The 24,937-nt window shown below is 44.2% G+C and overlaps 5 protein-coding genes, 2 non-coding genes and 1 pseudogene across 7 annotated transcripts; 7 read left to right on the top strand and 1 right to left on the bottom strand.

Annotated features, from left to right (window-relative positions):
- Positions 1 to 1,109: 1,109 nt before the first annotated feature.
- On the top strand, positions 1,110 to 2,641 carry LOC127774972 (putative disease resistance protein RGA3). The gene has a single exon (XM_052301266.1). It carries the CDS (start codon positions 1,145 to 1,147, stop codon positions 2,606 to 2,608), a length of 1,464 nt encoding a protein of 487 aa, XP_052157226.1. The 5' UTR covers positions 1,110 to 1,144; the 3' UTR covers positions 2,609 to 2,641.
- A 3,030-nt stretch (positions 2,642 to 5,671) lies between these two features.
- LOC127774282 (putative disease resistance RPP13-like protein 1) lies at positions 5,672 to 7,333 on the top strand (annotated as a pseudogene).
- A 334-nt stretch (positions 7,334 to 7,667) lies between these two features.
- Positions 7,668 to 10,790, bottom strand: LOC127773823 (RGG repeats nuclear RNA binding protein A-like). The gene is made up of 6 exons (XM_052300006.1): positions 10,299 to 10,790; positions 9,639 to 10,026; positions 9,419 to 9,560; positions 8,561 to 8,719; positions 8,414 to 8,476; positions 7,668 to 8,085 (listed from the first exon to the last, which is right to left on the bottom strand). Exons 1-6 carry the CDS (start codon positions 10,501 to 10,503, stop codon positions 7,897 to 7,899), a joined length of 1,146 nt encoding a protein of 381 aa, XP_052155966.1. The 5' UTR covers positions 10,504 to 10,790; the 3' UTR covers positions 7,668 to 7,896.
- Positions 10,791 to 14,258: 3,468 nt separating this feature from the next.
- Positions 14,259 to 14,331, top strand: TRNAV-UAC (transfer RNA valine (anticodon UAC)). The gene has a single exon. It is a non-coding gene; the product is annotated as a tRNA-Val (tRNA).
- Positions 14,332 to 14,431: 100 nt separating this feature from the next.
- On the top strand, positions 14,432 to 15,871 carry LOC127774528 (uncharacterized). Its single transcript, XM_052300789.1, has one exon. The coding sequence runs from the start codon at positions 14,618 to 14,620 to the stop codon at positions 14,873 to 14,875; it is 258 nt and encodes an 85-aa protein (XP_052156749.1). The 5' UTR covers positions 14,432 to 14,617; the 3' UTR covers positions 14,876 to 15,871.
- A 566-nt stretch (positions 15,872 to 16,437) lies between these two features.
- Positions 16,438 to 20,313, top strand: LOC127772487 (hexokinase-2). Its single transcript, XM_052298416.1, has 9 exons — positions 16,438 to 16,715; positions 17,548 to 17,698; positions 17,791 to 17,973; positions 18,164 to 18,238; positions 18,347 to 18,502; positions 18,764 to 18,862; positions 18,933 to 19,063; positions 19,484 to 19,565; positions 19,651 to 20,313. Exons 1-9 carry the CDS (start codon positions 16,453 to 16,455, stop codon positions 19,993 to 19,995), a joined length of 1,485 nt encoding a protein of 494 aa, XP_052154376.1. The 5' UTR covers positions 16,438 to 16,452; the 3' UTR covers positions 19,996 to 20,313.
- Positions 20,314 to 21,265: 952 nt separating this feature from the next.
- LOC127772857 (uncharacterized) lies at positions 21,266 to 24,251 on the top strand. The gene is made up of 3 exons (XM_052298841.1): positions 21,266 to 21,584; positions 22,241 to 22,351; positions 22,538 to 24,251. The coding sequence occupies exons 1-3, from the start codon at positions 21,333 to 21,335 to the stop codon at positions 23,786 to 23,788; spliced, it is 1,614 nt and encodes a 537-aa protein (XP_052154801.1). The 5' UTR covers positions 21,266 to 21,332; the 3' UTR covers positions 23,789 to 24,251.
- Positions 24,252 to 24,622: 371 nt separating this feature from the next.
- Positions 24,623 to 24,695, top strand: TRNAK-CUU (transfer RNA lysine (anticodon CUU)). The gene has a single exon. It is a non-coding gene; the product is annotated as a tRNA-Lys (tRNA).
- Positions 24,696 to 24,937: the final 242 nt, after the last annotated feature.

Raw genomic sequence — 24,937 nt, 5'->3', positions numbered from 1 at the left:
GTCTTCTCTGTGATCAATACGACGAAACGATTGATCATCTCTTGGTCGCATGCTAGGAGTCTCGCCAGCTGTGGTGGATTGCTCTTAGAGCTATTGGGCATTCTGAGTGTTTACCACTCAACAAGCAATCTTTTCATTCTTGGTTGTGTCACAGTCGCAAAAAGATGGCCAAGGAACATCACCGGGGGTTCAACACCATCGCAGCACTGGTAGCGTGGACGATTTGAAAGGAAAGAAACAATCGGGTCTTCAACTAGAATAGCAGACAATGGACAGAGATTGCTAGGGCTATGACGGGTGAAGCGGATCTTTGGCGACTGGCTAGAGCCGCAATACTGGTCATGGTAGTTCCTATGAATGGAGATGGGTCGCCAAATTCTTTGGGAGATTAGGCTTTTGTTTCTTCTTCCCCCTCTTGTATCTTGTCCCTTTCGGTTTTAATTTTTCGGACCGCTTTGTACATACATTTATTCCTTCTTAATACAATGATGTGCTTCTCGCGTATTCCCAAAAAGGTTCAGGCATTGAACAGAACGGAACTGTGCTGTGCTAATTCCGTTGCTTTCATAGTCCCAGGCCTATAATCTTTTTTTTTTCTTGCTATATCGATATGAAATCTCGCATTGTTTGGTACTATTCGTTCCAGAAAACAAAAATGTTGCTTTCAGTCTGAGTCCAGCAACGACTTGTGCCAATTTTTTCTGTAGAATTCATAACCCCGCTGTTTTTATTATTCAGTCAACAGCTAGTGAGTCCAGCAACGACTTGTGCCATTTTTTTTCTGCAAGAATGCATAACACCTCTGTTTTTTTTATTATTAGTAGCTACATGGTGCAAATAACCTAGTCCCCTGTTATCACCGTACCAAACTTCAACTCACAAATCACAATCTTTGTCAAAGATGTGATATCTCAGAGATAAAGACCTGTGATTTCTTATGGAACAGGAAGGGTTAGTAAATTTGGTCTGATGAATCTGACCTGACAGTTTCTGTACGCCTAATCATCTGCACTTCGTGACCCAATCCTCACGGCATTGACTCTGCCCTTAGATAAGGCGTTTGGTCAGTCCTGCTACTCTTGTGCAAGCAAACAACACAACACCACCTGCAAAACTGCACTTCTCTGCTCTCATCTCTGCATCCATGGCACTCACTACTTTCTTCAGAGAAGGGTTCTTGATGGAGCTCTTATCTGCATTTCTTGGCGATTTTGTCAGCAGATCAATAACCTTCATGATCGACAGGTACCCGAAGCAGCGGCCATCGGTCGATGAAAATCTTCAGAGGCTGCACCATCTCCTTGTGCGGATCCGCACCGTCGTCGAGGAAGCTGAGCAGCGGCATGTCACGAACCATGGGATGATCCGTCAGCTCGAGCTGCTCAGGGAGCAGATGTTCAGAGGCCACTGCGTTCTTGACGCCTTCAGATTCAGAGATGAGGAGGAGGACGAGGTAACACCACGTTTTGCTCTGTCCAAATTCAACCGGGCTAAGCGTATCCGCTTCTCTGACAGCAGCAGCAACACTCAAATTCAGACAAGAAGCACGAACGATCTGCATCAGACTGTCACTAGCCTCGAGAGAATCATCGGTGACACCAAGGAATTCGTCGTGTTCTTGATGAGCTATCCTCCTGTGTATCGCCAGCCTTACAGCACGCATCTGTACCTGGATGGATGCATGTTCAGCCGTCAAATGGAGAGAGAAAATGCCATCAGCTTCCTGCTTCAGAGAGAGCCTCTTGCAGTTGCAGAAGAAATTGTTCAGGTTTTGCCGGTTGTTGGCCCGGAATTCGTCGGGAAGAGCACTCTCGTTGAACATATCTGCCGTGATCAGAGAGTGCGTGAACACTTCTCTCTCATCTTGTATTACAGTGGAGATGATCTGAGATATGAGAAGGCAGAAACTTTCAGTGAAATTTGTCAAACCAAGCATCGAAATGAATCAAACGATGCCATGGATGGAAGATTGCTGCTTATCATTGAGCTCTTAGGAGATGTTGATGAAAGAACACTCAAGAAAATCCACTCTTCTTTCAGAAAGCAAATGACACATGAGATCAAAATCATGATCACAAGCCGATCAGAGAAGATCATCAGGTTGGGAGCCAAACAAGCTCTGAGGCTGAATTTCCTGCCATTCGAAGCCTACTGGTACTTCTTCAAGGTTCTTGCATTTGGAGCCACAGACCCAGAGCAGCATCCAAAGCTTGCATCCATGGCGATGGAGATCGCGACAGTGCTAAGAGGCTGCTTCTTGTGTGCACACATCGGAGGAGCTCTACTGAAAGCCAATTTCAACTCCAAATTCTGGAGCAGGTTTGTTGCGTTCGTCAGAGAGTACAGAGACGAAATTAACTCCCTTATGCCTTGTGATTGCCAGGATCATCCTAAGTTCGGTTGGGTAATTGTGAGACCTAAACCTGAAAATTACTTTGTACTGCGTGATAGCTACCAGAAGGCTCTTGTTGAAGATGATGGTCCAAAGATTAAGCTGGTTGATTTGCTGTCTGGACGCGTCAGGCGCCGAGGGAAATTCGAGGTTTTGGTGTGGAAATCTCGGATTCCTCCTTATTACAGCTACATATCAAATTGTGTTATGTACTAGGTTAAATGACATGTGGTTCAGGCTTTCAGTAGGTTGGTGCATGGAATGGTTATTTGCATTATGGATTTCCTTTTTTTTTCTTAACTTCTGAACTGATTTAGATGCTGAAGGTTGACACTGCAGAGTGCAGTAGACTGCTTTCTCTCCTGTGATACTGAATTCATTTTCCTTGAGTTCAAAAAATATACCGACTGCAGTATAACTACTACTAGGATGCTAGCTGTACTAAGAATCGGCACTAAATACTGGCAGTTTGTTTGACCAACAATCAAATTATAAATTTCTTGTTGAAAAGTGACACGGTTGCTCGATCACATTTTCCAGTATTTAATCTCAGGACACAGTACATACACACAGGTGTGTTAAGTGATAAAAACACGTGGCTAGTGTCCTGTAATCTCGTTTAGACGTGTGCTAGAAGCCTAGAACACACGACGGCGATGGTCGGGAATGACGTCACGTGCGGTGCATGCCTCGTCACGGTCTTCTCTTGGGCCCTGGGGTATATGCCTCGTGTAGGCCAGACATGCAGACGAGCTACAGTGACTATAGTAAGTATTCTCTCCGATTCGATAATTAAACAATAATAACACTGTCTCTAAAATATATCTTTAACTAGATTTTGTAATATAATATATATATATAATAAATATGATTTTATTTTTATTATGCTGATTTGTAAAATAAATTTACATATGGCGTGATAGTGTCTTTAAATTATATATTTTAAAGTTATTGGTAATCAAAATTATAAAAAGTTAACCTTAACCTTATTTAAAACGTGAATAATACAAAACCGAAGGGAGTATATGCTCATCAAATCGAGGTGGATTTTCCTCATGTACTGTAGGCCAGACATGCAGACGACGCGCTATAGAAAAACAAGGACTCGTTGATCCATCAAAAAAAAATTTGGAGAATACACAAGGAGCGCATTTTTTCCATTAAGAGAAATAAAAGTTATTTACAGTGAGAAATGAAAAACAAGCACGGGACCAATACTAGAGACTAGTGATCTAATGGGATATCTGGCGCTAGATTTGGCTACCACGACCTCACAGAGGTAAAATGGAAGGGACCCCTGCATTTGCCGACTTCCAAAGTACGGCTTCTTCCACCATTGCTTTCGCCACTTCGATCCAAGACTTGGACTGCTGATTGAAGATCCGATTATTTTGCTCCTTCCAAATCGACCAAGCCATCAGCGTTGCAATGGTGTCAAAGCCCCGGCGATGTTGCTCTCTCAATTTCATTCGGCTTCCACAAAGCCAGAGGTGAAAGGATGGTTCGTTGATGGGTAGACAATCTGGAATGCCTAACGCTCTTAATGTCCACCACCAAAGTTGCCTCGACTCTGGGCAGCCTACCAGAATGTGGTCAATGCTCTCCTCCTTTTGGTCACAAAGGACACAACGGTCCAGGTGAGGCAACCCCTGGCTTCGCAGACGATCGGCGGTCCAACATCTGTTTATTGCTACCAACCACAGGAAAAAGCGGCATCGAGGTGGAGCAAGTGATTTCCAAATCGGGGTCGAGAGGAAGGAGATCCGACCAAAGAACAGAGCCTTGTAAGAAGATCTTGAGATGTGCTGACCCGAGCTTTCCCATTTCCAGCTGAAAGAATCAGGAGTGGTAGGGATACAGGTCGCCAAATGAAGTAGCGACCAAAGCTTCAGATACTCCAGGATGGCTTGGATCCCAAGTGCCCCGGCGATATCCTTGATCCATCTACGATCCGTTAGTGCCTCAGCCACCGTCCGGCGCCGGCGCATGCAAGGCGAAACGCGATCGTAGATGTTAGGAGCAATGGACCGGATGCAGCCCTCTTGCAGCCAGCTATCCTCCCAGAAGAGGATCGTTTGTCCATCTCCCAGCTGACAGACTGTGGATGCAGCCACGAAGCTCTTCTCTTTTTGCGACCCTGGGATGTCTAGGCCTTTCCATGGTTTACCTAGTGAAGTCCGCTGTAGCCAAGTCCATCTGGAGCGAAGTGCAATACCCATCAACTCCAGATTCGGCAAGCCTAAACCGCCATAGTTCTTAGGAGCACACACCCTCGACCAAGCGATCCGACAGCAACCTCCATTGGCTTGCGCTTTGCCTGCCCAGAGAAACCTGGGCTGGATTTTGTCAATTCCTTTGATCACCCACTTGGATGCGTCGACAGCAATCAGCAGGTAGATTGGGATTGCACTGAGTACAGCCTGCACCATTGTTACACGACCTATCGACGACATTTGGTTGGATTTCCAAGCTGGAAGCCGCTGGGCTATGCTGTCAACGAATGGCTGCAGGTCTTCCTTCTTCAACCGGAAGATGGAAAGGGGCAGACCTAAGTATTTGCAGGGGAAGGAAGCAATAGGGCAGGGCAATTCTGGCTGTATCTTAGCAAGCAACTCCTCAGAGCACTGAATCGGCAGGGCTGAACATTTGCCAAAATTTGTCTGGAGCCCATAGGCCTCACCGAAGATGCTTAGGATTTCAGTTGCGACCTTAACCTCCTCAATCGTCGGTTTGATGAAAACGACCACATCATCAGCATAGAGAGAGATTATGTGAGGGATTCCCAAATCCTGCAATAGCCCCTCGTGTTCCGCCTTTTGAAACAGAAGGCTGAGAAAATCCATCACGAGGATGAATATCATTGGTGAGATTGGGTCGCCTTGGCGGACTCCTCAGCGGTGATGAATCTCATTCCCGGGATTGCCATTGATTAACACTCTTGTTGTTGCAGTTCAAGAAAGCATAGCGACCCAAGCACACCACCGATCACCGAAGCCCTTGTGTTGATCCGTCAAATTTTCTTCAGATCTTTTTTTACGACATGCAAAAACGAGGGACACTTTGCCGATCAAGTCTTCAATTCGGTCTTAACTTGACTCTCTGTCACTTCATTTCCGCCCGGAAATTTAGACCATAGACCAAGACCTAACCAAGTGAAAATGCACTAGCTTGCTAATTACTCCCTCCATCCCACAATATAAGGGATTTTAAGTTTTTGCTTGCAATGTTTGACCACTCGTCTTATTCAAATTTTTTTTTCAAATATAAAAAACAAAAAGTTGTGCTCAAAGTACTGTAGATAATAAAATAAGTCTCAAACAAAATAAATAATAATTTCAAAAAAAATTGAATAAGACGAGTGGTTAAATGTTACAAGCAAAAACTCAAAAATCCCTTGTAATATGGGACGGAGAGAGTAATTAATGTAGTTACACCTACGCTGCATCGATGATCACTGTAGTCTGTATCCTAACAGTGTCTAAACTCTGAAGAAAACCTCGCCATGGAGCTCTTTTCTGCAATCCTCGGTGACCTCACTAGCAGGTCCATCTCCTACGTCATGGACAGATACTGCAGCAACCAGCCGGCGGCGATCGACGACGGCGTACGGCAGCTGCGCCGGCTGCTTCTACGGACACACACCATCGTCGAGGAGGCAGAAGGGAGGCATATCACCAACCAAGGGATGCTCCGGCAGCTCAAGGCCATGAGAGACGAGCTGTTCAGAGGCCACTACGTCCTCGACACCTTCAGACACCGGGCTGATCTCCTCCAGAAAGAGGAGGAGAAAGAAGATGAACAGGTGAGAAGCTCGTTTGCAATGTCAAGGCTCAATCCTGCCAAGCGAATCCGTTTCTCTCGTGCTAGAACTAGTAGCTTTCAGGATTTGGAGTCCATGATTCGTAGCCTGGAAGACGCCATTGCTGACACAAAGGAGTTCATCGTGTTTCTGATGAGCTGCCCTCCGGTTATGTACCGGCAACCTTTCAGCACGCATCTTTATCTGGACAAGCGTATGTTCAGCCGTCAGATCGAGCGAGAACAAGTCATCGATTTCTTGCTGCGGATTGATCCTGATCCTCATGGTAGTTGTAATGACATAGGTGTTCTTCCGATCATTGGTCCCGCGTTAATCGGGAAGAGCACACTGATTGAGCATGTCTGCAGAGATGAGAGGGTGAAGAGCCACTTCTCTCTAATCTTGTTCTACAATGGAGACGAGCTGAAGCATGAGACAGTGGCCACTTTCAGAGAGAGATGTATCATCAAGCACCAAAACAACTGTACCTCATCACCGAAAACACTGTTGCTCGTCATCGAAATCTTAGGCGATGTGGATGAAGATACATGGAAGGAGCTGTATTACTCCTCCGAAAACCGCATTCCCCGTGGAAGCAAGATCATAATCACAAGCCGATCAGAGGTACGACAGGTGCTCTTAGGCTGAAATGCCTGCCAACTGAAGCCTACTGGTACTACTTCAAGGTGTTTGTGTTTGGAAGTGCAGATCCTGATGAGCATCCAAAGTTGACATCAATAGCTATGGAGATTGCAGCAGAGCTGAGAAGATCTCTATTTTGTGCTCATGTTGTTGGTGCCTTGCTAAGGGTTCATCTTGACGCCCATTTCTGGCGCAGGGTTCTTGAAGGCACCAGAGAGTACATGCAGAAGAATCTTATCTTGGCAAGCGAATACCCTCATGATCTGAAGACGGACAAGAACCATCCTCGATACGCTTGGATAATTAGTGAACCAAAGCCTATCAAATACCTTCTAATCTACGACAGTTACCAGAAAGGTTCTGAAAACGCTGAGGTTCCAAATATTACAATTCAGGATCTGCTGTTTGGAGAAGCTTCAGGTCGGGGGAAATTTGATGTCTTGCTCTGGAAATCTCAAATGCCACCATACTGTAGCCACATCTGTAGCTGTGTTGTCTAGAATTTTTTTTTTTCCTTCAGATGGTTTTGCCCAGATAATATATACCATGACAAATAATAGGCAATTAGGTCTTTAGGTAGCAAATACTTGCAGAATAAATCCATTTTCAGATGGTTAAGCTCCTTGTCTGCAAAATCCCTTTGTTTTGTACCCTATAGAATCTGCATCACAGTAAAGCTTTCTGTTAATCATGTCGGGCTTCTGCAGTACATATGAACCAGCTGTCAGCTGTCACTTTATTCAGAGGAACCTGAATCTGCTTGTGCCAGCCAAACAGCTTTACGAACAAGGTAAGCCCAATCAAATCACAAACGAAACCAAAGCTGGCAGCACGTACGAAACGCTTTGCTGGTAACAGAAGGGAGTTCAATAACAGCCTACAAAATTCTGAAACGTAACAAGCAACTCCGATATACAAATTCGACTGACATATCGGGGACTCTTGACCAAATGCGACACCATTATTTGTTTGATCAGATCAGCACTTGCACAGTGATTTACGGATAGACAAAATTCAAAGTTGACCGCAAACATAACTTGATACTGCAGGCAGTACATGCATTTCACTTCCGACCAAGAGTGGGGAATTGGGATTGGTCTTTGATTTCTGGAGCTGGTGGAGCTGCAGAGCGATGGCCCTCACCATATCCACCCCTGAAACCGCCACGATCCCCGCGGCCCCTGCCACGACCACGGCCGCCATAGTACCTCTCTCCTTCAGCTGGTTTTAGGAACTCGTTGATGCTCAGAGACTGAAAAAATTGACCCCCAATCAGTAAACACTGAGTACATAATTAAAGCATTTCTTCTAATTGAAAGCACCAAAGCATGAAGAATCCCAAATGAACAGATAATAGGCTAACAGCAGATCAGACAAAATGTAAATGAAGTTGTAACAGCAGTTCAGACTTCAGGAGTGTAAAATGAATACAATACAAAAGGCAAAGTAAATTTACCATGACCAGATAAAACAGGCTGATGGTAACAAGTGGTTGATTATGCCAGAATATTAATAGTAAAAATCCATTAGCTTGTTAGGGGAGAGGTAGATATCTAAGGTAAGATGGGAACATGTAATACCTTCTTAGCACGCTCATCACGTTCAGCATTTTCTTTCTTCTTCAAAGCATCCTTGTCAGATCCCTACAGCGAAAAATTATCAGTCCATCAATATTTCCATCGGTTGAAGAGAATGGAAGGATTACAAGGCGTAAATGGCAAAGGTACCAGTTTGATGAAAACTTCATCATTTTCTTTCTTATTGGAAAGTGGTTGCATAGACTTCAAATCCTTGTCAATTTCAACCTTCCTCTCTTCAGTCTTCAAAGAAAGAAGTGCTTTCCTCTTCTCCTCCCTTAATTTCTCAAACTCCTCAAGAGTCATTTCCTATATCATCAAACATTTGAATCATAAGAGAGGAGGTATGGACAAATATAATACACTCCTAGACGACTGTTGTAAAAGGAAGTTATAGGAGTAATTCAGAAAACAAGGGCACAATTCACCTAAAAATTAGTATGCACCAAAATTATTTGTTCAAAAAGTATTCACATATGAGCACACAAGCAATCAAAAGAAAACAAGTAACCAGCCAGAATGGTTTCAGCTTAGAGTACTGTTACTTCATATTGTGGCCAACCTACAAAATAATTATGACAAACTTATGGCCATATGGCTATCAAAATCAATACTTCATTGGACAGTTGTTTGTAGTCAGAAATGGAGAGCCCTCAAAGTCTTTAGAAGATCTGCTACTCTCATTTTTAGCCATTTCCTCAGAGAAAAAGGAAGTCATTAAGCCATCTCGACTTTGTGGCTGCTGGAAAACTAAAAATTGTGCAAGTACCCTTTGGGACCACAGTGACTAACAATAAAAGGAACATTTTCACACATAAATCCAACTATGACTAATCAGGCAAGGAAAAGTGACATTTTTGAAGCCAGCAACAAGTCATGTTCGCAAACCTTACCAATTGGCAAGTTCAAAAGAATTATATTAACGTGTCTTACTTTCTATAATACTAAAGATGTAGTATAAATCTAAAAATCTGCATTCCATATTGATTTAAGTGATCAGAAGTATACCTTATCCTCTTCCTTTTCTTCCTCATTTGGAGTGACATCTTTGTTATCCTTGTTCTCATCTGCCTGTGGAGCACCCTCCGGTGCGCCTTGCTTCTCAGTAACAGGGGCCTTCTCATCCAATTTCAGGGCTTCCTCAGTTTCCCTGACCAATCAAACAACACAATAAGTACTTATATCTCCATAGTATGGACATGAACAGCTTAAATGATGAGCCACTTACTGGGCGAGAATTTCATCAGTGGTAGTTCCCCAGTTCCCACGCCCCGAACCCTCACGCTTCATCTCATACCCACGGCCAGTGCCGCTATGGCGCTCATATGGCCTCCGAGACATCCTCTCAGAGTCATCACCATACCCACTGTCCCTGAACCCACCTCGTCGACCTCCTCCCTGGAAGGGTGGCCGAGGGCCCCTCTCCATGTCCTGAGCGCCTTCTTCACCTCCAGCTCTGCTACCACCGCCTCCACCATATCCTCCCTGGAAGCCATTCATTTCTTCACCTCCAAAGTCTCGGTTTTGACCATAGCCTCGCCCACCTCTGCCTCGGCCGCGTTCGCCGCGCCCATACCCTCCGCGTGAGGGTGCACTGCCATCTCGAGACTCCCTCACTGAAACAAAACATGTATTAAACATAACCATTTCGCTAAGTAAAAAGAAGCCTTACATACCAGAAAATGGTAAAATTAAATCAAAACTCATATCTTTACAACCTACATATCCATGGAATCAAAATTTTATGCTGTACGGAACAATCGTTAGAAGAATCCTATATAAGTTGACAAGACCCATCATTTAATAATCCTAGAGAATAAGAACAGGAACAAAAGCGAACGCGTATCCCCCAGATCTAGAACTCCAGAACCTCAACCACAAAACTCACCGGCCTGTGAAGGGGGAGCCGGCTTGGTGGGGAACTTGGAGGCGGCCGGCTGCGCGCCGCCCTTCCCGGCGGCCGGAGCCGCCGCCGCCGCCGCGGCCTTCTTCGCCTCGGCCTTCTGCGCCGCGACGGCCGCCTTGGCCAGCAGCTGCGCGGGGTCGTCGTTGTCGTCGCCGCCGAGGAGGTCAAAGGGGTTCGCGGTCGCCATAGGTGCGAGTTCGACGGCCTACAAAAAAAATCACGCTACAAGCTCGCTCTCTTCGTGTGTGGGGTGGGTGACTGGGGAACTGACCCCTCCTGGCTACGAGGCTCGCCTGCCGGACTGCATCGCCATGGCTCTCCAGCCGCCAAGATCGAGGGCGTGGGAAAGGCAAGAGTCGGCGGCGGCGGCGGCGGCGGAGAGAGAGGAGAGAGACGTAGTGAGGGGGGAGAGAGTGTGTTTGTGAGGAAAGGAATAAAACCCTAGCCGCAATCGCGCTTTCTTTTTTTTTTTCTTTTTGCCCACTAGCCGCGCCGAGCCGAGTCCATATCCTCTCGCTATCGTTTCGCCCGCGTGAAATTACCTCGCTGCCCCTACCTTGAACGCGACGTTTACGCGAGTTTAGGCGTGGGTTTTGAAGGGTAGTTATGGAATTTGATTTTCGTGTGGGCCCTACGGATGGGTGGGGGTGCTGCCATCCTGGGCCGGACCCGGGGGGTACGTTGGTCTATTGGGCCGGACCGGGATCCTCTGTGGTGTGTCCAAGCTGAGGAAATTATACTCCCTCCTTTCCTAAGGTTGTTAACGATTTTGCTATATATTTGTCGACAAATTTTCTCCAACAAATTTGACAGATGTAATTATAGTATAATCGTAGTGTAATTACACTGTAACTATAGTATAACTTGTATGTAACTTTCAAAAATCTCTCTGTAATATGTTATTTCGATAAAATGGAGGTTGTGGGAACAAATCCTTACACATATATGTGTGCTGTGATTTTTTTTCTTCCTCACCAAAATAAATCTTGTAATAGATTTAACGATTCAAAATTACGTGAAACTTATATACAAGTTACACTCTAGTTACATGCAAGTTACAGTGTAATTACATATAAGTTACAGTGTAGTGTAATTACTTCTGTCAAATTTTTAGGAGAAAAATTGTCGTCAAATGTATAGGTGGTCCCTGTTGTTAATAGGCTGCCTTGTTAATATGAACGAAAGAATAATGCTCAAGTTTCACACCATCCTTGTATTTCAGTGCAATTTTTGATGTGCCAGTCAGATAAGTTTGTCAATAGTTTGTCAGGATAAAATGTACTCCCTTCGTCCCATAATATCTATTGTCAATGGCAACCTAGTATTGTTTCGTTGTACTATGAAATGTCCCATCCGATAATAGGTTGCTATATTATGGGACGGAGGGAGTATCAAATAAGAAAAACTGCAGCACGGGAAAAAAAATCAAGATTAATTGATAGTACAACACTGATAGACATCTTGGACACTGAAAGATATTATGAACAGTCAAAACAACAAACTAGAACTATTGGTTTGGTTAATTAAGAGTTGAAGTTGACAACAGACTTTATCTTAAGTAATTAGCCTCAAACAACAAAGGTAGTGTCCAAAATGTAAACCTTTAGGACTAACTACATAAGGCACTTGAGGAGAAAACACGCAGACAAACAATATTTGGTGACCTCAGAGATGTTGAAGCATTTTGCAATACAAGGTACAAACAGAGTCCCAAACTTACCAGTCAGAGAGTAAACATAAATCCCTGATTGCATCTCACATGTATTAAATTTCTCAGACAATTCCCAGATTAATCCTGTATTTCGATAGGGAACAAAAATCCCCTTCAACATAGAACTAGACACGATTGTCCTAAAACAGCTTATCACAAACATTAAACAGCCTACCTAGTAAACAATGATGAACATGCACTATAGATTATAACACAGGGTAACCACAACTGCTCGCAGTTATTTCTGGGCCTGATGACAGACAGTATTGCAATCCAAATAACATCAAACTATGGCCCTGTTTAGTTCCAAAGTTTTTTTTCAAACTTCCAACTTTCCATCACATCAAATCTTTTATACACACACAACTTTTCTATTACATCGTACTAATTTCAACCAAACTTCCAAACTTCAGTGTGAACTAAATACAGCCTATATATATTGTTAACATCTAGCTCAATAGCTAGGGTCTTTTTTTTTCGAACGCGCAAAAGGATTGCACGTCAATATATTAGAAGGAAAAGAGTTTTTGTTACACAGCGTAATTGGCACAGTAGCTAGGGTCTTTGTTTCACCCAGATGAGCTCAAAGCATCCAGAGATAACAAACCTAGCTAAATCAACAACATGCAGCACCAAATCATCCAAAAAAAAACTAACTTTCCACCAATCAGTTACTCAGTTACTCCCCAGCAGAATTTTTTTTAGAAATAGTATTATTTTAATGAAAAATCACAAAATTAGTGACCATCCGGAGGAAATCGCGAATTTGGGGACTGGTCGAATAGCTGCACTTCGATAGGCCACCTATTGAAAGGCAAGCATTCGACTAGGGCTAGTCGAATGCCGGGGATTCAACAGGGCAGCGTATTGAACGGAGGGAGTTCTGCTAGTCCCACCACCTGGCGCCGCGCGGCTTGTCGAACCGGGGGCGTTCGACAGGTCCTCTCCACCGCCCCTGTCGAACAATGGGAGTTCAACAGGCCCTTTTAAAGGCGCGTCCGACCCGGTCGAGCTGTTGTTTCATTGTTATCAGGACCACATCGCCATCGCCGCCGCGAGTCACCCCTTGGGTCGCCGTGCGTGCCGGAGGGAGCGATGGGAGGGTGTAGCAGGCCGGAGAGAAGCTTGAGCAGGCGTCGCCCAGGAGGAAAGGGTAGGCGACGGCCTCAACCAGCAAAGTTAAGGTATAAATTACTAATCCCTAAGTATGAGGCCTATGAAATTAAAAAGGGCTTGTGATTTGTTAATTGTTTCTCATTGTTTAATGTTAGTAAGTATGGTTTGTTAACATTTGTCATTGTTAAATGTTAGTAGAGATATTAAAGTAGTCGTATGGTTTAATGAGTTGTTAGTTAGTACATGTAATTAATTTCTTATGTGTTAAAATAGATAGAAGGTTGCAGCTGATGGAAGCCGCCGCCGCTGCCGCCACCACCGTCGTCGCCGGCTCGTGGAAGCGCGGCTTGAGGGGTCAAGCGCGACTATCGCCGCCACCTCTAGCTCGTTCCCGCCTACGCCCAGCCAGCCCTGCCTTCCTTTAGCGTGAGCGCTAATGGAGACTGCCCTCGCCGCCAACACATGCTTCAGCGAGGATAGGGTGAGGATTGAGGAACTAGAAAGCCATATGACATGTGGGCCCTACAAATTTTTGTATTTGGTATTACTGACTGGATTACCATGTGTGCGTCACATCGGACTAAAACTGCTTCGGAGTGAGTTAGGGGGGTAATTCGTCCGGTATAAGTAGTTTAGGGTTTTAAATGTCCAGTTTTGTGGTTTAGGGGGTAATTCGTACTGACACGATTGTTCGGAGGGTAATTCGTACTTTTTCCTTTGTGTTTTGTCTATCTTAAATTTGGAAATTACTGATACGATCAGTATACTTACGGCATTTTAATTTGTAGAGTTGAGTAGTTAAGACAACAAAAGCTCCAACTACTAATTCAAATATAATATTTTGTATTACTCTTTTCTTTTTCTTCACCTTTATACAACCAAGTTTTTGAGAGAGAGGGAGTACATAGCTCGGTTGACAGAATGCTGCCAAGACCTAGCCACTGTGTAGAGGTGTAAGTTCCAACCACATCCTAAAAATATATTCCTAGCATTTTTCATGTTTCTTCGTTTTAACACCACGTTTGCACTCTGCTCCACTTGGTATTATCAGTTTTTGTTCTTTCAAAAATTCATAAATTGTATTTATAATGAATCAAGTGAATAAAACATTAAAAGTTGCTGTGGTGTAGTGGTTATCACGTCAGTCTTACACACTGAAGGTCTCCAGTTCGATCCTGGGCAGCAACATTTTTTTCATTCTGCATTTTATTTAATCCTTTTCCATTTTTTTCTGCATTTTATATCTAACCCTTTTCCTTCAATTTCAATGCCTTTTAAATTCCTTTTCCATCTACAATTTCAATGCTGGATCATCTGCCGCGCAGGTAAAAAAACATCGACGAAGCGAAGTGATCTGTCCCTTCAGCAACAGCTAGTCAGCTACGATTCACAAAGCGGAATCACTTCCAGTGAGTCTCGAATCCGCCACTCCAACGAAGCGCACACGAGAGAAGGGAGGGAGGAAAGAATCGCGATGAGAGGCGCGCTCGGCGGCGGGAGCCGGGCGCGGCAGAACGCGATGCGGTCGGGCCTGGTGGTGCTGGGCGCCGCCGCCTTCGGCTACCTCTCCTTCCGCGTCGGCTTCAAGCCCTACCTCGACCGCGCCCAGGAGGCCATGGACGACACCACCCACCACGGCTCCGCCTCCGGTGCCGCCGCCCAGCCTGACCACGCCGGGGAAGAAGACGACGTCGCGACGTCCAAGGACCCGGCCGTCGTGCTCCGCGACTGAGGCCGCTCGTCGAAGCTTCCGTAGAGGTTGGTGCCTTTTGCTTTTGGTTGGTTATGCCATTCCGTCGAACACCTTGTGTGCAGCTCGTAGCGGAGCTGCAATCTTGCGCGGAGAGTGCTGTTGCTGAATAAACACTTCACATTACCAACAGACTTGAGCATGCATGTCGTTCTCTTCATAGAACACAGTTACTGTCTTGCTGATGAACATAAGTGCTGAAGTGCAAATGGGCGCTACTGAATTTGTCGAGCTCTTCGATTCTAATAAAGATTCTACTTGGATTTAGCATGTTGTGTTTTTTCTTTATCTACGCCCTCCGCGATTAATGAAAGCTTCCAAACGGCTAAGCAATTCCCATGCCATTTTTTGAGATGGAACTTCCAATTTCATATTGTTATAGCCTAGATAAATGTGATTACTGATGAGATTGTTCCAAGTAGTTCAACTCAGCTCAACATAGTCAGTCAGCACTCAGCACCCACCAAACTGAGCAGGAAAAAGTCCACTTTACGTCCCTAGAATTATAGGTTGAGTTTCATTTGTATCCTTAACCATAAAACCAAATATATAAACAGATATAGTATCGGTCGAGAATCAAAATCAGTATAAATCAAGTCCCTCGACAATTTTAATGGTGGTTTCCTCATACGTGATGTGTTGACTTGTCTTTGTCCCATGTAGTGCTTGCATATCATTGTAAGGAAAAAAAATAAAAAAAATAATAAACTCGATAGGACCTACATATCAGTTGTGGGGGTCCCCTTCAGACCAATTTCCCTTCCTCTTTTCCCACAGCCGATTTAGAGCTAGACGGAGAGGCACCCGCGGCGGGCAGGGACATGGAACGGGAGGCAGATGGAGGGAGGGGACTAGCCCACATGGATGGTTGAGCTTGAGCTCAACCCAGGCAGGTAAGGGGATGAAGATTGTCACTGAGATGTGGAGCCCATTGCGGGCCTGTTTTTTTCTCCAATAAAGGTTGGATTAACTTTTGGATACTCGTGGTACGTTTTTCAAACTGCTAAACGGTGCGTTTCGTGCGAAAATTTCTATATGAAAGTTGTTCTAAAATATAAGATTAATCCATTTTTCAAGTTTGTAATAATTAAAACTCAATTAATCACATATTATTACCACCTCGTTTTACGTGAAACACTTAAATTTTTATCTTTATCTTTAGGAGATTCAAACACCACGTTTTCATTTGAATTATTTTCTCATTTTTTGCAGACTAGAACATAATGTAAGCGCAACATATGTGAAAGAAGGCCAAATCAACAAGTTATGTAGGCGCAATGTTAGTCAAAAACCGCCCTCTATACTGTTAAGGACTCGATTTGTAGTGGTTTTACAAGTTGGGGACTCTCTGGGCTCATTTCGTGTAGTTTTGGGTTGAAAATTAATCCACAGCTGAGGGACGTAGAGTGGACCTTTTCCAACTCTAGCCACATGACGTCTTTTAGTTGGGCTGGGCTGGAACGGCACTGCAGCGCCCCGCGGCCTTTACGGGATGGTGGCTGAGGCCCACATATGTACGTAAGGGCCCCATCTCGCCGAGGAGAGGCTGGGCGACCGCGATGAGGAAGGCGGCGGCGGCGGCGGTCGCGGCAGCGGCGGCGGTCGGCGTGGCGCTGCTGGTGCGCCGGCAGCTGCGGGAGGCGAAGCGGTGGGGCCGGGCCGACGCGGTGCTGCGGGAGCTGGAGGAGCGGTGCGCGGCGCCGCGGGCGCGGCTGCGGCAGGTGGCGGACGCGATGGCCGTCGAGATGCACGCCGGGCTCGCCTCCGAGGGCGGGAGCAAACTCAAGATGATCATCAGCTACGTCGACGCCCTCCCTTCCGGGTAAAATGGCTCGCCCCCTTCTCGCGCGATTTGCATGTATCATTGTGTTGTATGGGGAGGCGTAGTCTGAAGAGTTGGTTTCTTCGCCTGATTCATTTGGATAATGGCTGCTGCGAGGGAACAGTGTGAAGTCCCGCAGATCTGCTTCAAAGTTGAAACGTTAGGTGGTTAATGTTTTCTTTTAATTTGATTGCGGTGAACGGTGTTGCGGTCTAGCAGCGCCTGCAAAACGTTGAATGGTTGCGCATTGATGTCACGGTAATGTGATGCTGCTAGGTTGGTTGCAGTGGCGGGCGTCTGATTTTGTGTAATGGACATAGTCCTGTTGATAATTTTGATGTCGGAAACTCGCAGTAATGTTGATTTGGTCTGAAAGATGTGAACTTGACAAACCAAGTCATATATGTCTTTGCTAATTTGCTACTTGATTACTACTCAGGAAAGTACGTTTCTTTCTTGTGTATATATTACTTCTCTTTAGATAAAAATGAACAAAATGTGAATTCAGCTGTTATGGCATTAGATAAGAAACCAACCTTATTGAATATGCACTTTTAGGTTGCATCTGATGTGGTTACTATAACCTTGCAATTACTGTATCACTTCACATATACATCAGAAATAATTCTGGTATCTATAGATATTTTAGATTACAGAAAGGGTGTCATAGTAATTGTCCGAAGACTGAATAAAAGAAGGGGTCTATTGTTCTAACGTGTACCACAGGCAGTTCAAACTTATTGCCGAGGCGCACCCTCGATCAAATTATTGAACTATTGCTGTTAGTTGTACTTTGGATTGACTTCTGATATGTCAAAGGCTGCATTTGCAGGGAAGAGAAGGGGGTGTTTTATGCGCTTGACCTTGGAGGTACAAATTTCCGTGTTTTACGGGTTCAATTAGGTGGCAAGGAAGGGAGAGTTATCAAGCAAGAACATGACGAGATTTCAATTCCTCCGCATCTGATGACTGGTGGTTCAAATGTAAGAATTGCTCCATTTATCCTATCTGGTTCATTCATTCCGTATTCAATTAAATGCTAAGTATGACTGTTGTCATATATTTTTTGTTTCAGGAACTATTTGATTTTATTGCTTCTTCTTTAGCAAAATTTGTTGCTTCAGAGGGTGAAGACTTTCATCTTGCTGAGGGGAGGCAGAGAGAACTTGGCTTTACGTTCTCTTTCCCAGTAAAGCAAACTTCAATTGCATCTGGCACTCTTATTAATTGGACTAAGGGTTTTTCGATTGATGAAACGGTTAGATCTTATTATTATGATCTTAACAAGTATATGCATATAGGTAGCAATATACTCTTACAAAGGATAGACAAGAGTTTCCTTTTCCCATTGGAAACTATTTAATTCTTTACTGGAAAACCTTATTGCTCATGATTGTTACATATTCCTCTGGGATGTAAGAATTATTTGCTTATTGCTGTAAAGTCAGGTTGGTGAAGATGTTGTGACTGAATTAACCAAGGCTCTTGAACGCCAGGGGCTTGATATGAAAGTCACAGCATTGGTGAGCTTCTTTTGATTTGACAAATTATGATAGAACTTTGTTAAATACCCTTTGTATGAAGATATGCTTGTAACCTGAAATCCAAACACAACTCCTTTTCTTATGCAGATAAATGATACTATAGGGACATTGGCTGGTGGGAGATATGATGATAATGATGTCATTGCTGCTGTTATACTGGGAACAGGTACTAATGCAGCATACGTGGAACGTGCCAATGCAATTCCTAAATGGCATGACCTCCTGCCGAAGTCAGGAGATATGGTGAGTGCTTTTGCTTCTACCTAGCTTATTGGTGATGAGGCATTACTCATTAGATAATAGATATGTTGCGAAAAATCGCGAAATCTGTTTATAATACCTGGGATCATGTGATTCGGGTTACTAAGACATGATATACAAATAACGCTGCAAAAGGAGAGAAACATTGTCTGTACTGTTAGCATGAGTCACTTGTGCATGTTTAGTTCATCCATAAGCTTTAGATGGTTTTCAGGGTTCTCATCAGCGTTTGTGCTGTCACAGGTAATAAATATGGAATGGGGGAACTTCAGGTCATCCCATCTTCCTTTGACTGAATTCGATCAAGCATTAGATGCTGAAAGTTTGAATCCTGGTGAACAGGTAACATAAAAAGATCCATCTCGTATTTCATTGCCAACTAGGACGAAGCATTTCATTCATTATTTTGTAGGTTTACGAAAAGTTGATCTCTGGCATGTATTTGGGAGAAATTGTTCGTAGAGTCCTATTAAAGATGGCTGAAGAAGCTTCTCTTTTTGGTGATGAAGTACCACCAAAACTCAAGATTCCATTTATTATCAGGTAATCTTAGTTTTGGGTTCATTTGCCAGCTTCTAATCTTCCATCATGAATATGCGTTGCTTCAAAAATCACAGCCGAACATGCACATACATAAGAGAAAAATATCATATTGCTTGATTGCTGTGTAGCCTGTGTTTACCTTGTAAAAGGTAGCCACACAAAACCGTAACCATGGCATCCTATACAGAGCAGTGGTAGTGGTAGTGATGTATATTGATCTTTGAATAAGCTGGTAGACGAATTCAAATTTTAATAATTTATATATGAATTTCATTCCTTTTACAATCTAGAGCCTGGGTATTGTGTTGTTCACTCCATTCTTTGAAGAAGTTGAACCAAAGAATGCCTGCAGTCCCCATCATCATTGTCCTCCCCCGAAAGATTATCTTTAACTAAATAGATTGAGGCTTTCATCTCCAGGACTCCATACATGTCAATGATGCACTGCGACAGATCACCTGATCTCAGAACAGTTGGAGCGAAACTGAAAGATATCCTGGGGGTACTCACCTTATCCTTTTCTCAAAGTTTCTCAGGCATATCTTTTTCCAATCGATTCACTGAAGCATACCAATACAAAATTGCAGGTCCAAAGCACCTCCCTTAAAACAAGAAGGCTTGTGGTGGATGTCTGCGACATCGTTGCGAAACGCGCCGCTTGCCTTGCTGCTGCAGGGATACACGGGATCCTGAAGAAGCTTGGGCGCGACGTCCCCAACACCGACAAGCAGAGGACGGTGATCGCTGTCGACGGTGGGCTCTACGAGCACTACACCATCTTCGCCGAGTGCGTGGAGAGCACCCTGAGGGACATGCTTGGGGAGGAGGTGTCCTCCACCATTGTCATCAAGCTCGCCAAGGACGGGTCAGGCATTGGCGCTGCTCTCCTTGCTGCGGCTCATTCTCAATACCGTGAGGCTGAGGAGCTCTAGTGGATCTCTTCTCTTGGCAGCTGTTATGCTTTAGTTATTTGGATTTTCCTGAGATTCTGAACCCTCAGGAGCAATTGCATTCTATAGAGTTGCACCAGCACCGTGCTGGTGTTTAGAACTTTAGATGTTGGCACCAACCTTTAGTAGCTTGCAAGTCCTGTAAACTGTATAAACGCAGAACACAGTATTGTCCTTCCAACAAATTTCCGGCTAAATTTATCCGGAGCAACAGAGAAATTTGAAATTTGTGTCAAGAAGGGCGGAAACTTGAAATGGGTATTTCTGAATGAGGGGCCACGAATTTGAGATCTTCAACCATACTGTCGCTGTAATTTACAAATGGTGCAATGCGGATATCAACCACATCTTTCGCCTACGATATGTATACCAATGCCAAAATTTAAATCTTAAAACTTAATTAATTTTAAAGTTGATTTTGAGAATTTTTTTATCGTCGTTTTTTTCCAACAGCAACATTTAAATGTTTTAATCATAAATTGTTATTTTTATTTACCAGCAATTGGCCAACCAATGTCAGCCTATGCTTCTTTACACCTCATCTTTTCGCTTATACTTATTCTTATCAGCTAAACTTTGATTTTTTAATCTTAAATTTAGAGTTGATTTTAGGGTTTTTTCTTCAAAGTTTACTTTTTAGCTTTAAATTTTAGATCGCTAAGAACATGTATATAAAAGTTTTATTCACAAATTATTTTTTATTTGTAAATATGCCGTTTAGTTTATTGGTGTCCATGGTGGTTTTTTGATCCAAGGGTGGATCCAAGCATGCCTCCTTCTACACGAATCTTAAAGCACAGCCACCTTCCAGCTTCAAGCCCGAGAGAGGCTGAGCCTGAGCCTGAGGTGGTATTTGGATCTAGGGACTTAACTTTAGTCCCTGTATTTAGACACTAATTTAGAGTATTAAATATAGACTACTTATAAAACTAATTACATAAATGAAAGCTAATTCGCGAGACAAATTTTTTAAGCCTAATTAATCTATAATTAGAGAATGTTTACTGTAGCATCATATAGGCTAATTATGGATTAATTAGGCTCAATAGATTCGTCTCGTGAATTAGTCTAAGATTATAGATGGATTTTTATTAATAATCTACGTTTAATATTTATTATTAGTATCTAAACATCTAATATGATAGGGACTTAAAAAGATCAGACCCATCTAAACAGGGTCATAGCCACCCGTTGTCTCTGGAAACTGCGGTGAGCAGTGGGCAGGTTCAAAATCCCCATTCCCCTCCCCGTAGACACCCTTCCCGACCGTTACGCCTCCTCCGACGCCGCCTCGTCCTCTCTCTCCTCTTCTCTTCTCCATGCAGAAGAGCCAGGGTCCGACGACCGCGCGGCGGCGCCCGCTCCGCGTCCTCCCCGGCAACAGGACGCCGCACCCGCCGCCGCCGCAGGGATCCCGACCCCGCAAGCCCGCGCCCACTCCCGCGGCGGCCTGCCGGCCCGCCACCCCAGCGGCCGCCGCCGCCGCCTCCGCCTGCCCTCCCGCCTCCGACGCGGCGGCGATCGACCGGCTCCTCCTCGCGCGCTCCGATCTCGCGGGGCTCGTCTCCCAGGTAGACTTGCCCTTCTCACTCAGCCCCCCTCGCTCGAAATCCCTCCCCCCAACCCCTAGTTGGGTCGAATCGGGATTTGGTCGTCCTCTCGGTTTAGCGATGTGCTAGTTGTTCTGGGTAGAGATTTAGGGGCGGCGAGTTCATGTTTGTAGTGGAGTAGCTACGAGGCACTTGCTGCAGGCTGATCTCGGTATAGAGAGAGTGTAACTTGGTAGTATTTTGTTCAATTCAAATGACACGGGCTGAGTTCGGATTGGGGAGATGGGAACCAACTTCTGCCCACGGAAAACGGAGCAGTCCATTAACCGTGATTAATTAAATATTAGCTAAATTTTTTTTAAAAAAAATGGATTAATTTGATTTTTTAAGTAACTTTCGTATAGAAACATTTTTACAAAAAACGTACCGTTTAGCAGTTTGAATGCGCGAGGAAAACGAGGGAGAGGGGCACGGGAAAAGGTGCATGAGAACACAGCCAGGTCTTGTTCGTTCCTGAATTATCTGGTCACTTGCCGAGTTCCTGAATCCGTTATGTAGCATGTAGATCTGTGTTGTTGTATATATTCTGAATATAATCTCGTTTGTGCAAGCGTGACATGGGGACTTACTTGACTTGTTGGTTCTTATAGCATTTTCCTGTTTTTCTCCTCACTTAGATTGATGAATTGGTCTGCGCCGCCCTCGAATGTCAATCTGTGTCTACAAAAGGGAAACAAGAAATAGAATCATTCAGCTGCTTCTTATCAGACACTAATTCTTCTTTGAAGGTGTGTACCCACTATCATCGAATCTTTCTTTTTTCTCTGAAACATATACATGTGATTCAATTTTATTTTAGCTTCCTTTTGTTCTGAAACTTCTAAGCATGAGCTCACTTTATGTTAGTTCATCATTATTTTCTCCTTTTGTGAAACATTAGACTTGAGCATCTTTTTTTTTTTTTTGGTAAACAGCAATGGTCTTCAAGACTGAAGCTAGCGTTACAAGCTTCTCCAGAGAAAAACAAGAATGTGTCGAAATTCACCAGTGGAGCCTGTTCAGTACCTGCTACAATAGGGAATGACAGGTTGCTCTGCAGCAACATAGATGAGCCCGACTTGATTGTCTCGCCTTCACCTCTTGTATCGTGGCGTGCTGGAGCATGTATGGTCGATAGTGGAAAGCAGTTGTTTCTCTTAACACCATTGACAAAAACAAAGACATGCTCATCCAGATGCCCAAAATCATCAACAACGCGGTTGAAGACAACTACCGGCCTGGATCAGCTAAATCTTCCCAATATACCTGTTTTGAAACTGACCATTTCTGATGACGATTGTCTCGATCTGGAGCAAAGTGTGAAAGCAAATGAAGCGAATACTTGTGTCATGACACCTAATTTTATCAAAGCAAAGAAGGGGTCATCAGGAAACAGTCTCTTCTCACCTTTCAGTTTCACAGTTCAGAAGAGTAGAAGAGCACTACCTAGTCCGTGCCTGAGGACAGCATTGTCATGCAAGCAACAGAGGTTCTCTCCAATATCAGAGGGATCAAGAAAGGAAGAAATTCCAAGCACCGGACCAACCCAGACTGGCAAACCTTGTGAAGCCAGTGGTGATATTTCATCTGATGAGATCTCGAAGGATCTGGCCTCGAGGTATCCAGACTTTTATGGGTTCAATCAACCTACCATGACTACATACCGAAGGAGAGAAGCAGATGATACTCTTGACTGGTTCTTATCACCACTCAAAACCTGTGTATTAATGGATCCTTCAGATGAAAAGCCCATTGCACCTCCAGCAAGAGACAGCAAGTCATTTATCGATGCTCCATGCAAAGGTTTGGAAAGTGATAACCTTCAGAAAATAAAGGAACTTTCAGATGACAAGCCTATCCAGACTTCATCAGTGCATAGCAAGGCCTTGCTTGGTACTCCCTGGAAAGGCTTGGAGAGCAATATCCTGAAGAAGGGACAGGGAATTTCAGATGATAAGCCCATCCAAACTCCAGCAATTCATAGCAGGGCATTGGTTGGTACTCCCTGGAAAGGCTTGGAAAGCACCAACCTGAAGGGAAAGCAAGCTGGAGAAACAACTCTCAAGAGAGAACTATGGACTAGATTTGAGGCAGTCTCTACCAACGAGCTCCACTTTGACAGTTCAGTCTTCCAACGATCTGATGGAAGGCGTTTCATAGACATCCTTGAAGAGGAGGCCTCATGATTCTATAGCAGCGCATGGTTTCTTTTTTGTTATTCTGCCGTTTTGATAAGCATTCTTATCCTATGGGGTGAAGGAGTAGAGTAACATGAACCTCACAATGTCTAGTGCGAGTCGTTCGAAAAAAAAGGAGTAGAGTAACATGATTTTTCTGGAAGCCCCCAAGAACGGCCGGGTTGATAGCATAATTTGGCACTTAGCTGTAACATTGGATGCTTAGTAGAATCTACTCGACTTGTGTTATTGAACTGTAATGCTATTTGTGGCTGTACGCTGGAAGGACGGCGGTTGATGGAGCATGGAATGAGTGCATTGTGCCCTACTGTGAGCTGCCGCGCTAATACAATTGTATACTCCTTTGACCCATAATATAAGGGATTTTGCTCATACAGTTTATGTGGGCAAAATCCGGTATATTATGAGACAGAGGTAGTACGTTCTTTGTTCCTAAGCTCTCTTTACTGTGGACTGTGTGCATGCTTGTGTTGGTGAGCAATCCAAGATCACCCGAGGTGAATCTTAGCTGGTACTCCTGTCTGGACAAATTACCCCCAAGATCTCCTGGCAATTTGTTTCAGATTGTGAAATGACAGAATTGCTACCATTCAAGATATAGGTATTTTCACACGCCATCATTGGTGTTTGATCCCAAAGCAAAATTTCTGAAATTCATATGTAGTTGGGAGTGATAGCTATGAGCGGCCAAGGATAATATTTTTCATGTACGAATGTGGTAGAATACACGTTTTAGGTGGATGCGGTTAACATTGCCATGGCATGGCAATAGTGACACAGATGACTATATAATGAGAACTTGTTGACAGTGTATTGAACAAAGCCCGTCTAGCTCAGTCGGTAGAGCGCAAGGCTCTTAACCTTGTGGTCGTGGGTTCGAGCCCCACGGTGGGCGTACATTCTTTTTGCTAGTTTAAAACTAGACTTTGATGGTCTAAAGCTTCCGATGTGTAGGAAACATGAATTACCACTAGGAATATAAGTCTATTTTGCATCACTCATACACGCGAGGGAGCTTCACGTGGATGAGGGACACGATTCATCCAGGAGCAAGAGTTAGAGGGAGGCAATTCCTTACCACTAAACGCGCAAGAACATGACACGCACGAAAGCCCATCAAGGCCTTCCCTTCTATTG

This window comes from Oryza glaberrima, chromosome 5, assembly GCF_000147395.1.
Source record: "Oryza glaberrima chromosome 5, OglaRS2, whole genome shotgun sequence".
Lineage (NCBI taxonomy): Eukaryota > Viridiplantae > Streptophyta > Magnoliopsida > Poales > Poaceae > Oryza > Oryza glaberrima.
Note: the sequence above shows the minus strand (reverse complement) of the source record. Positions and strands in the feature narration are given on the sequence as shown.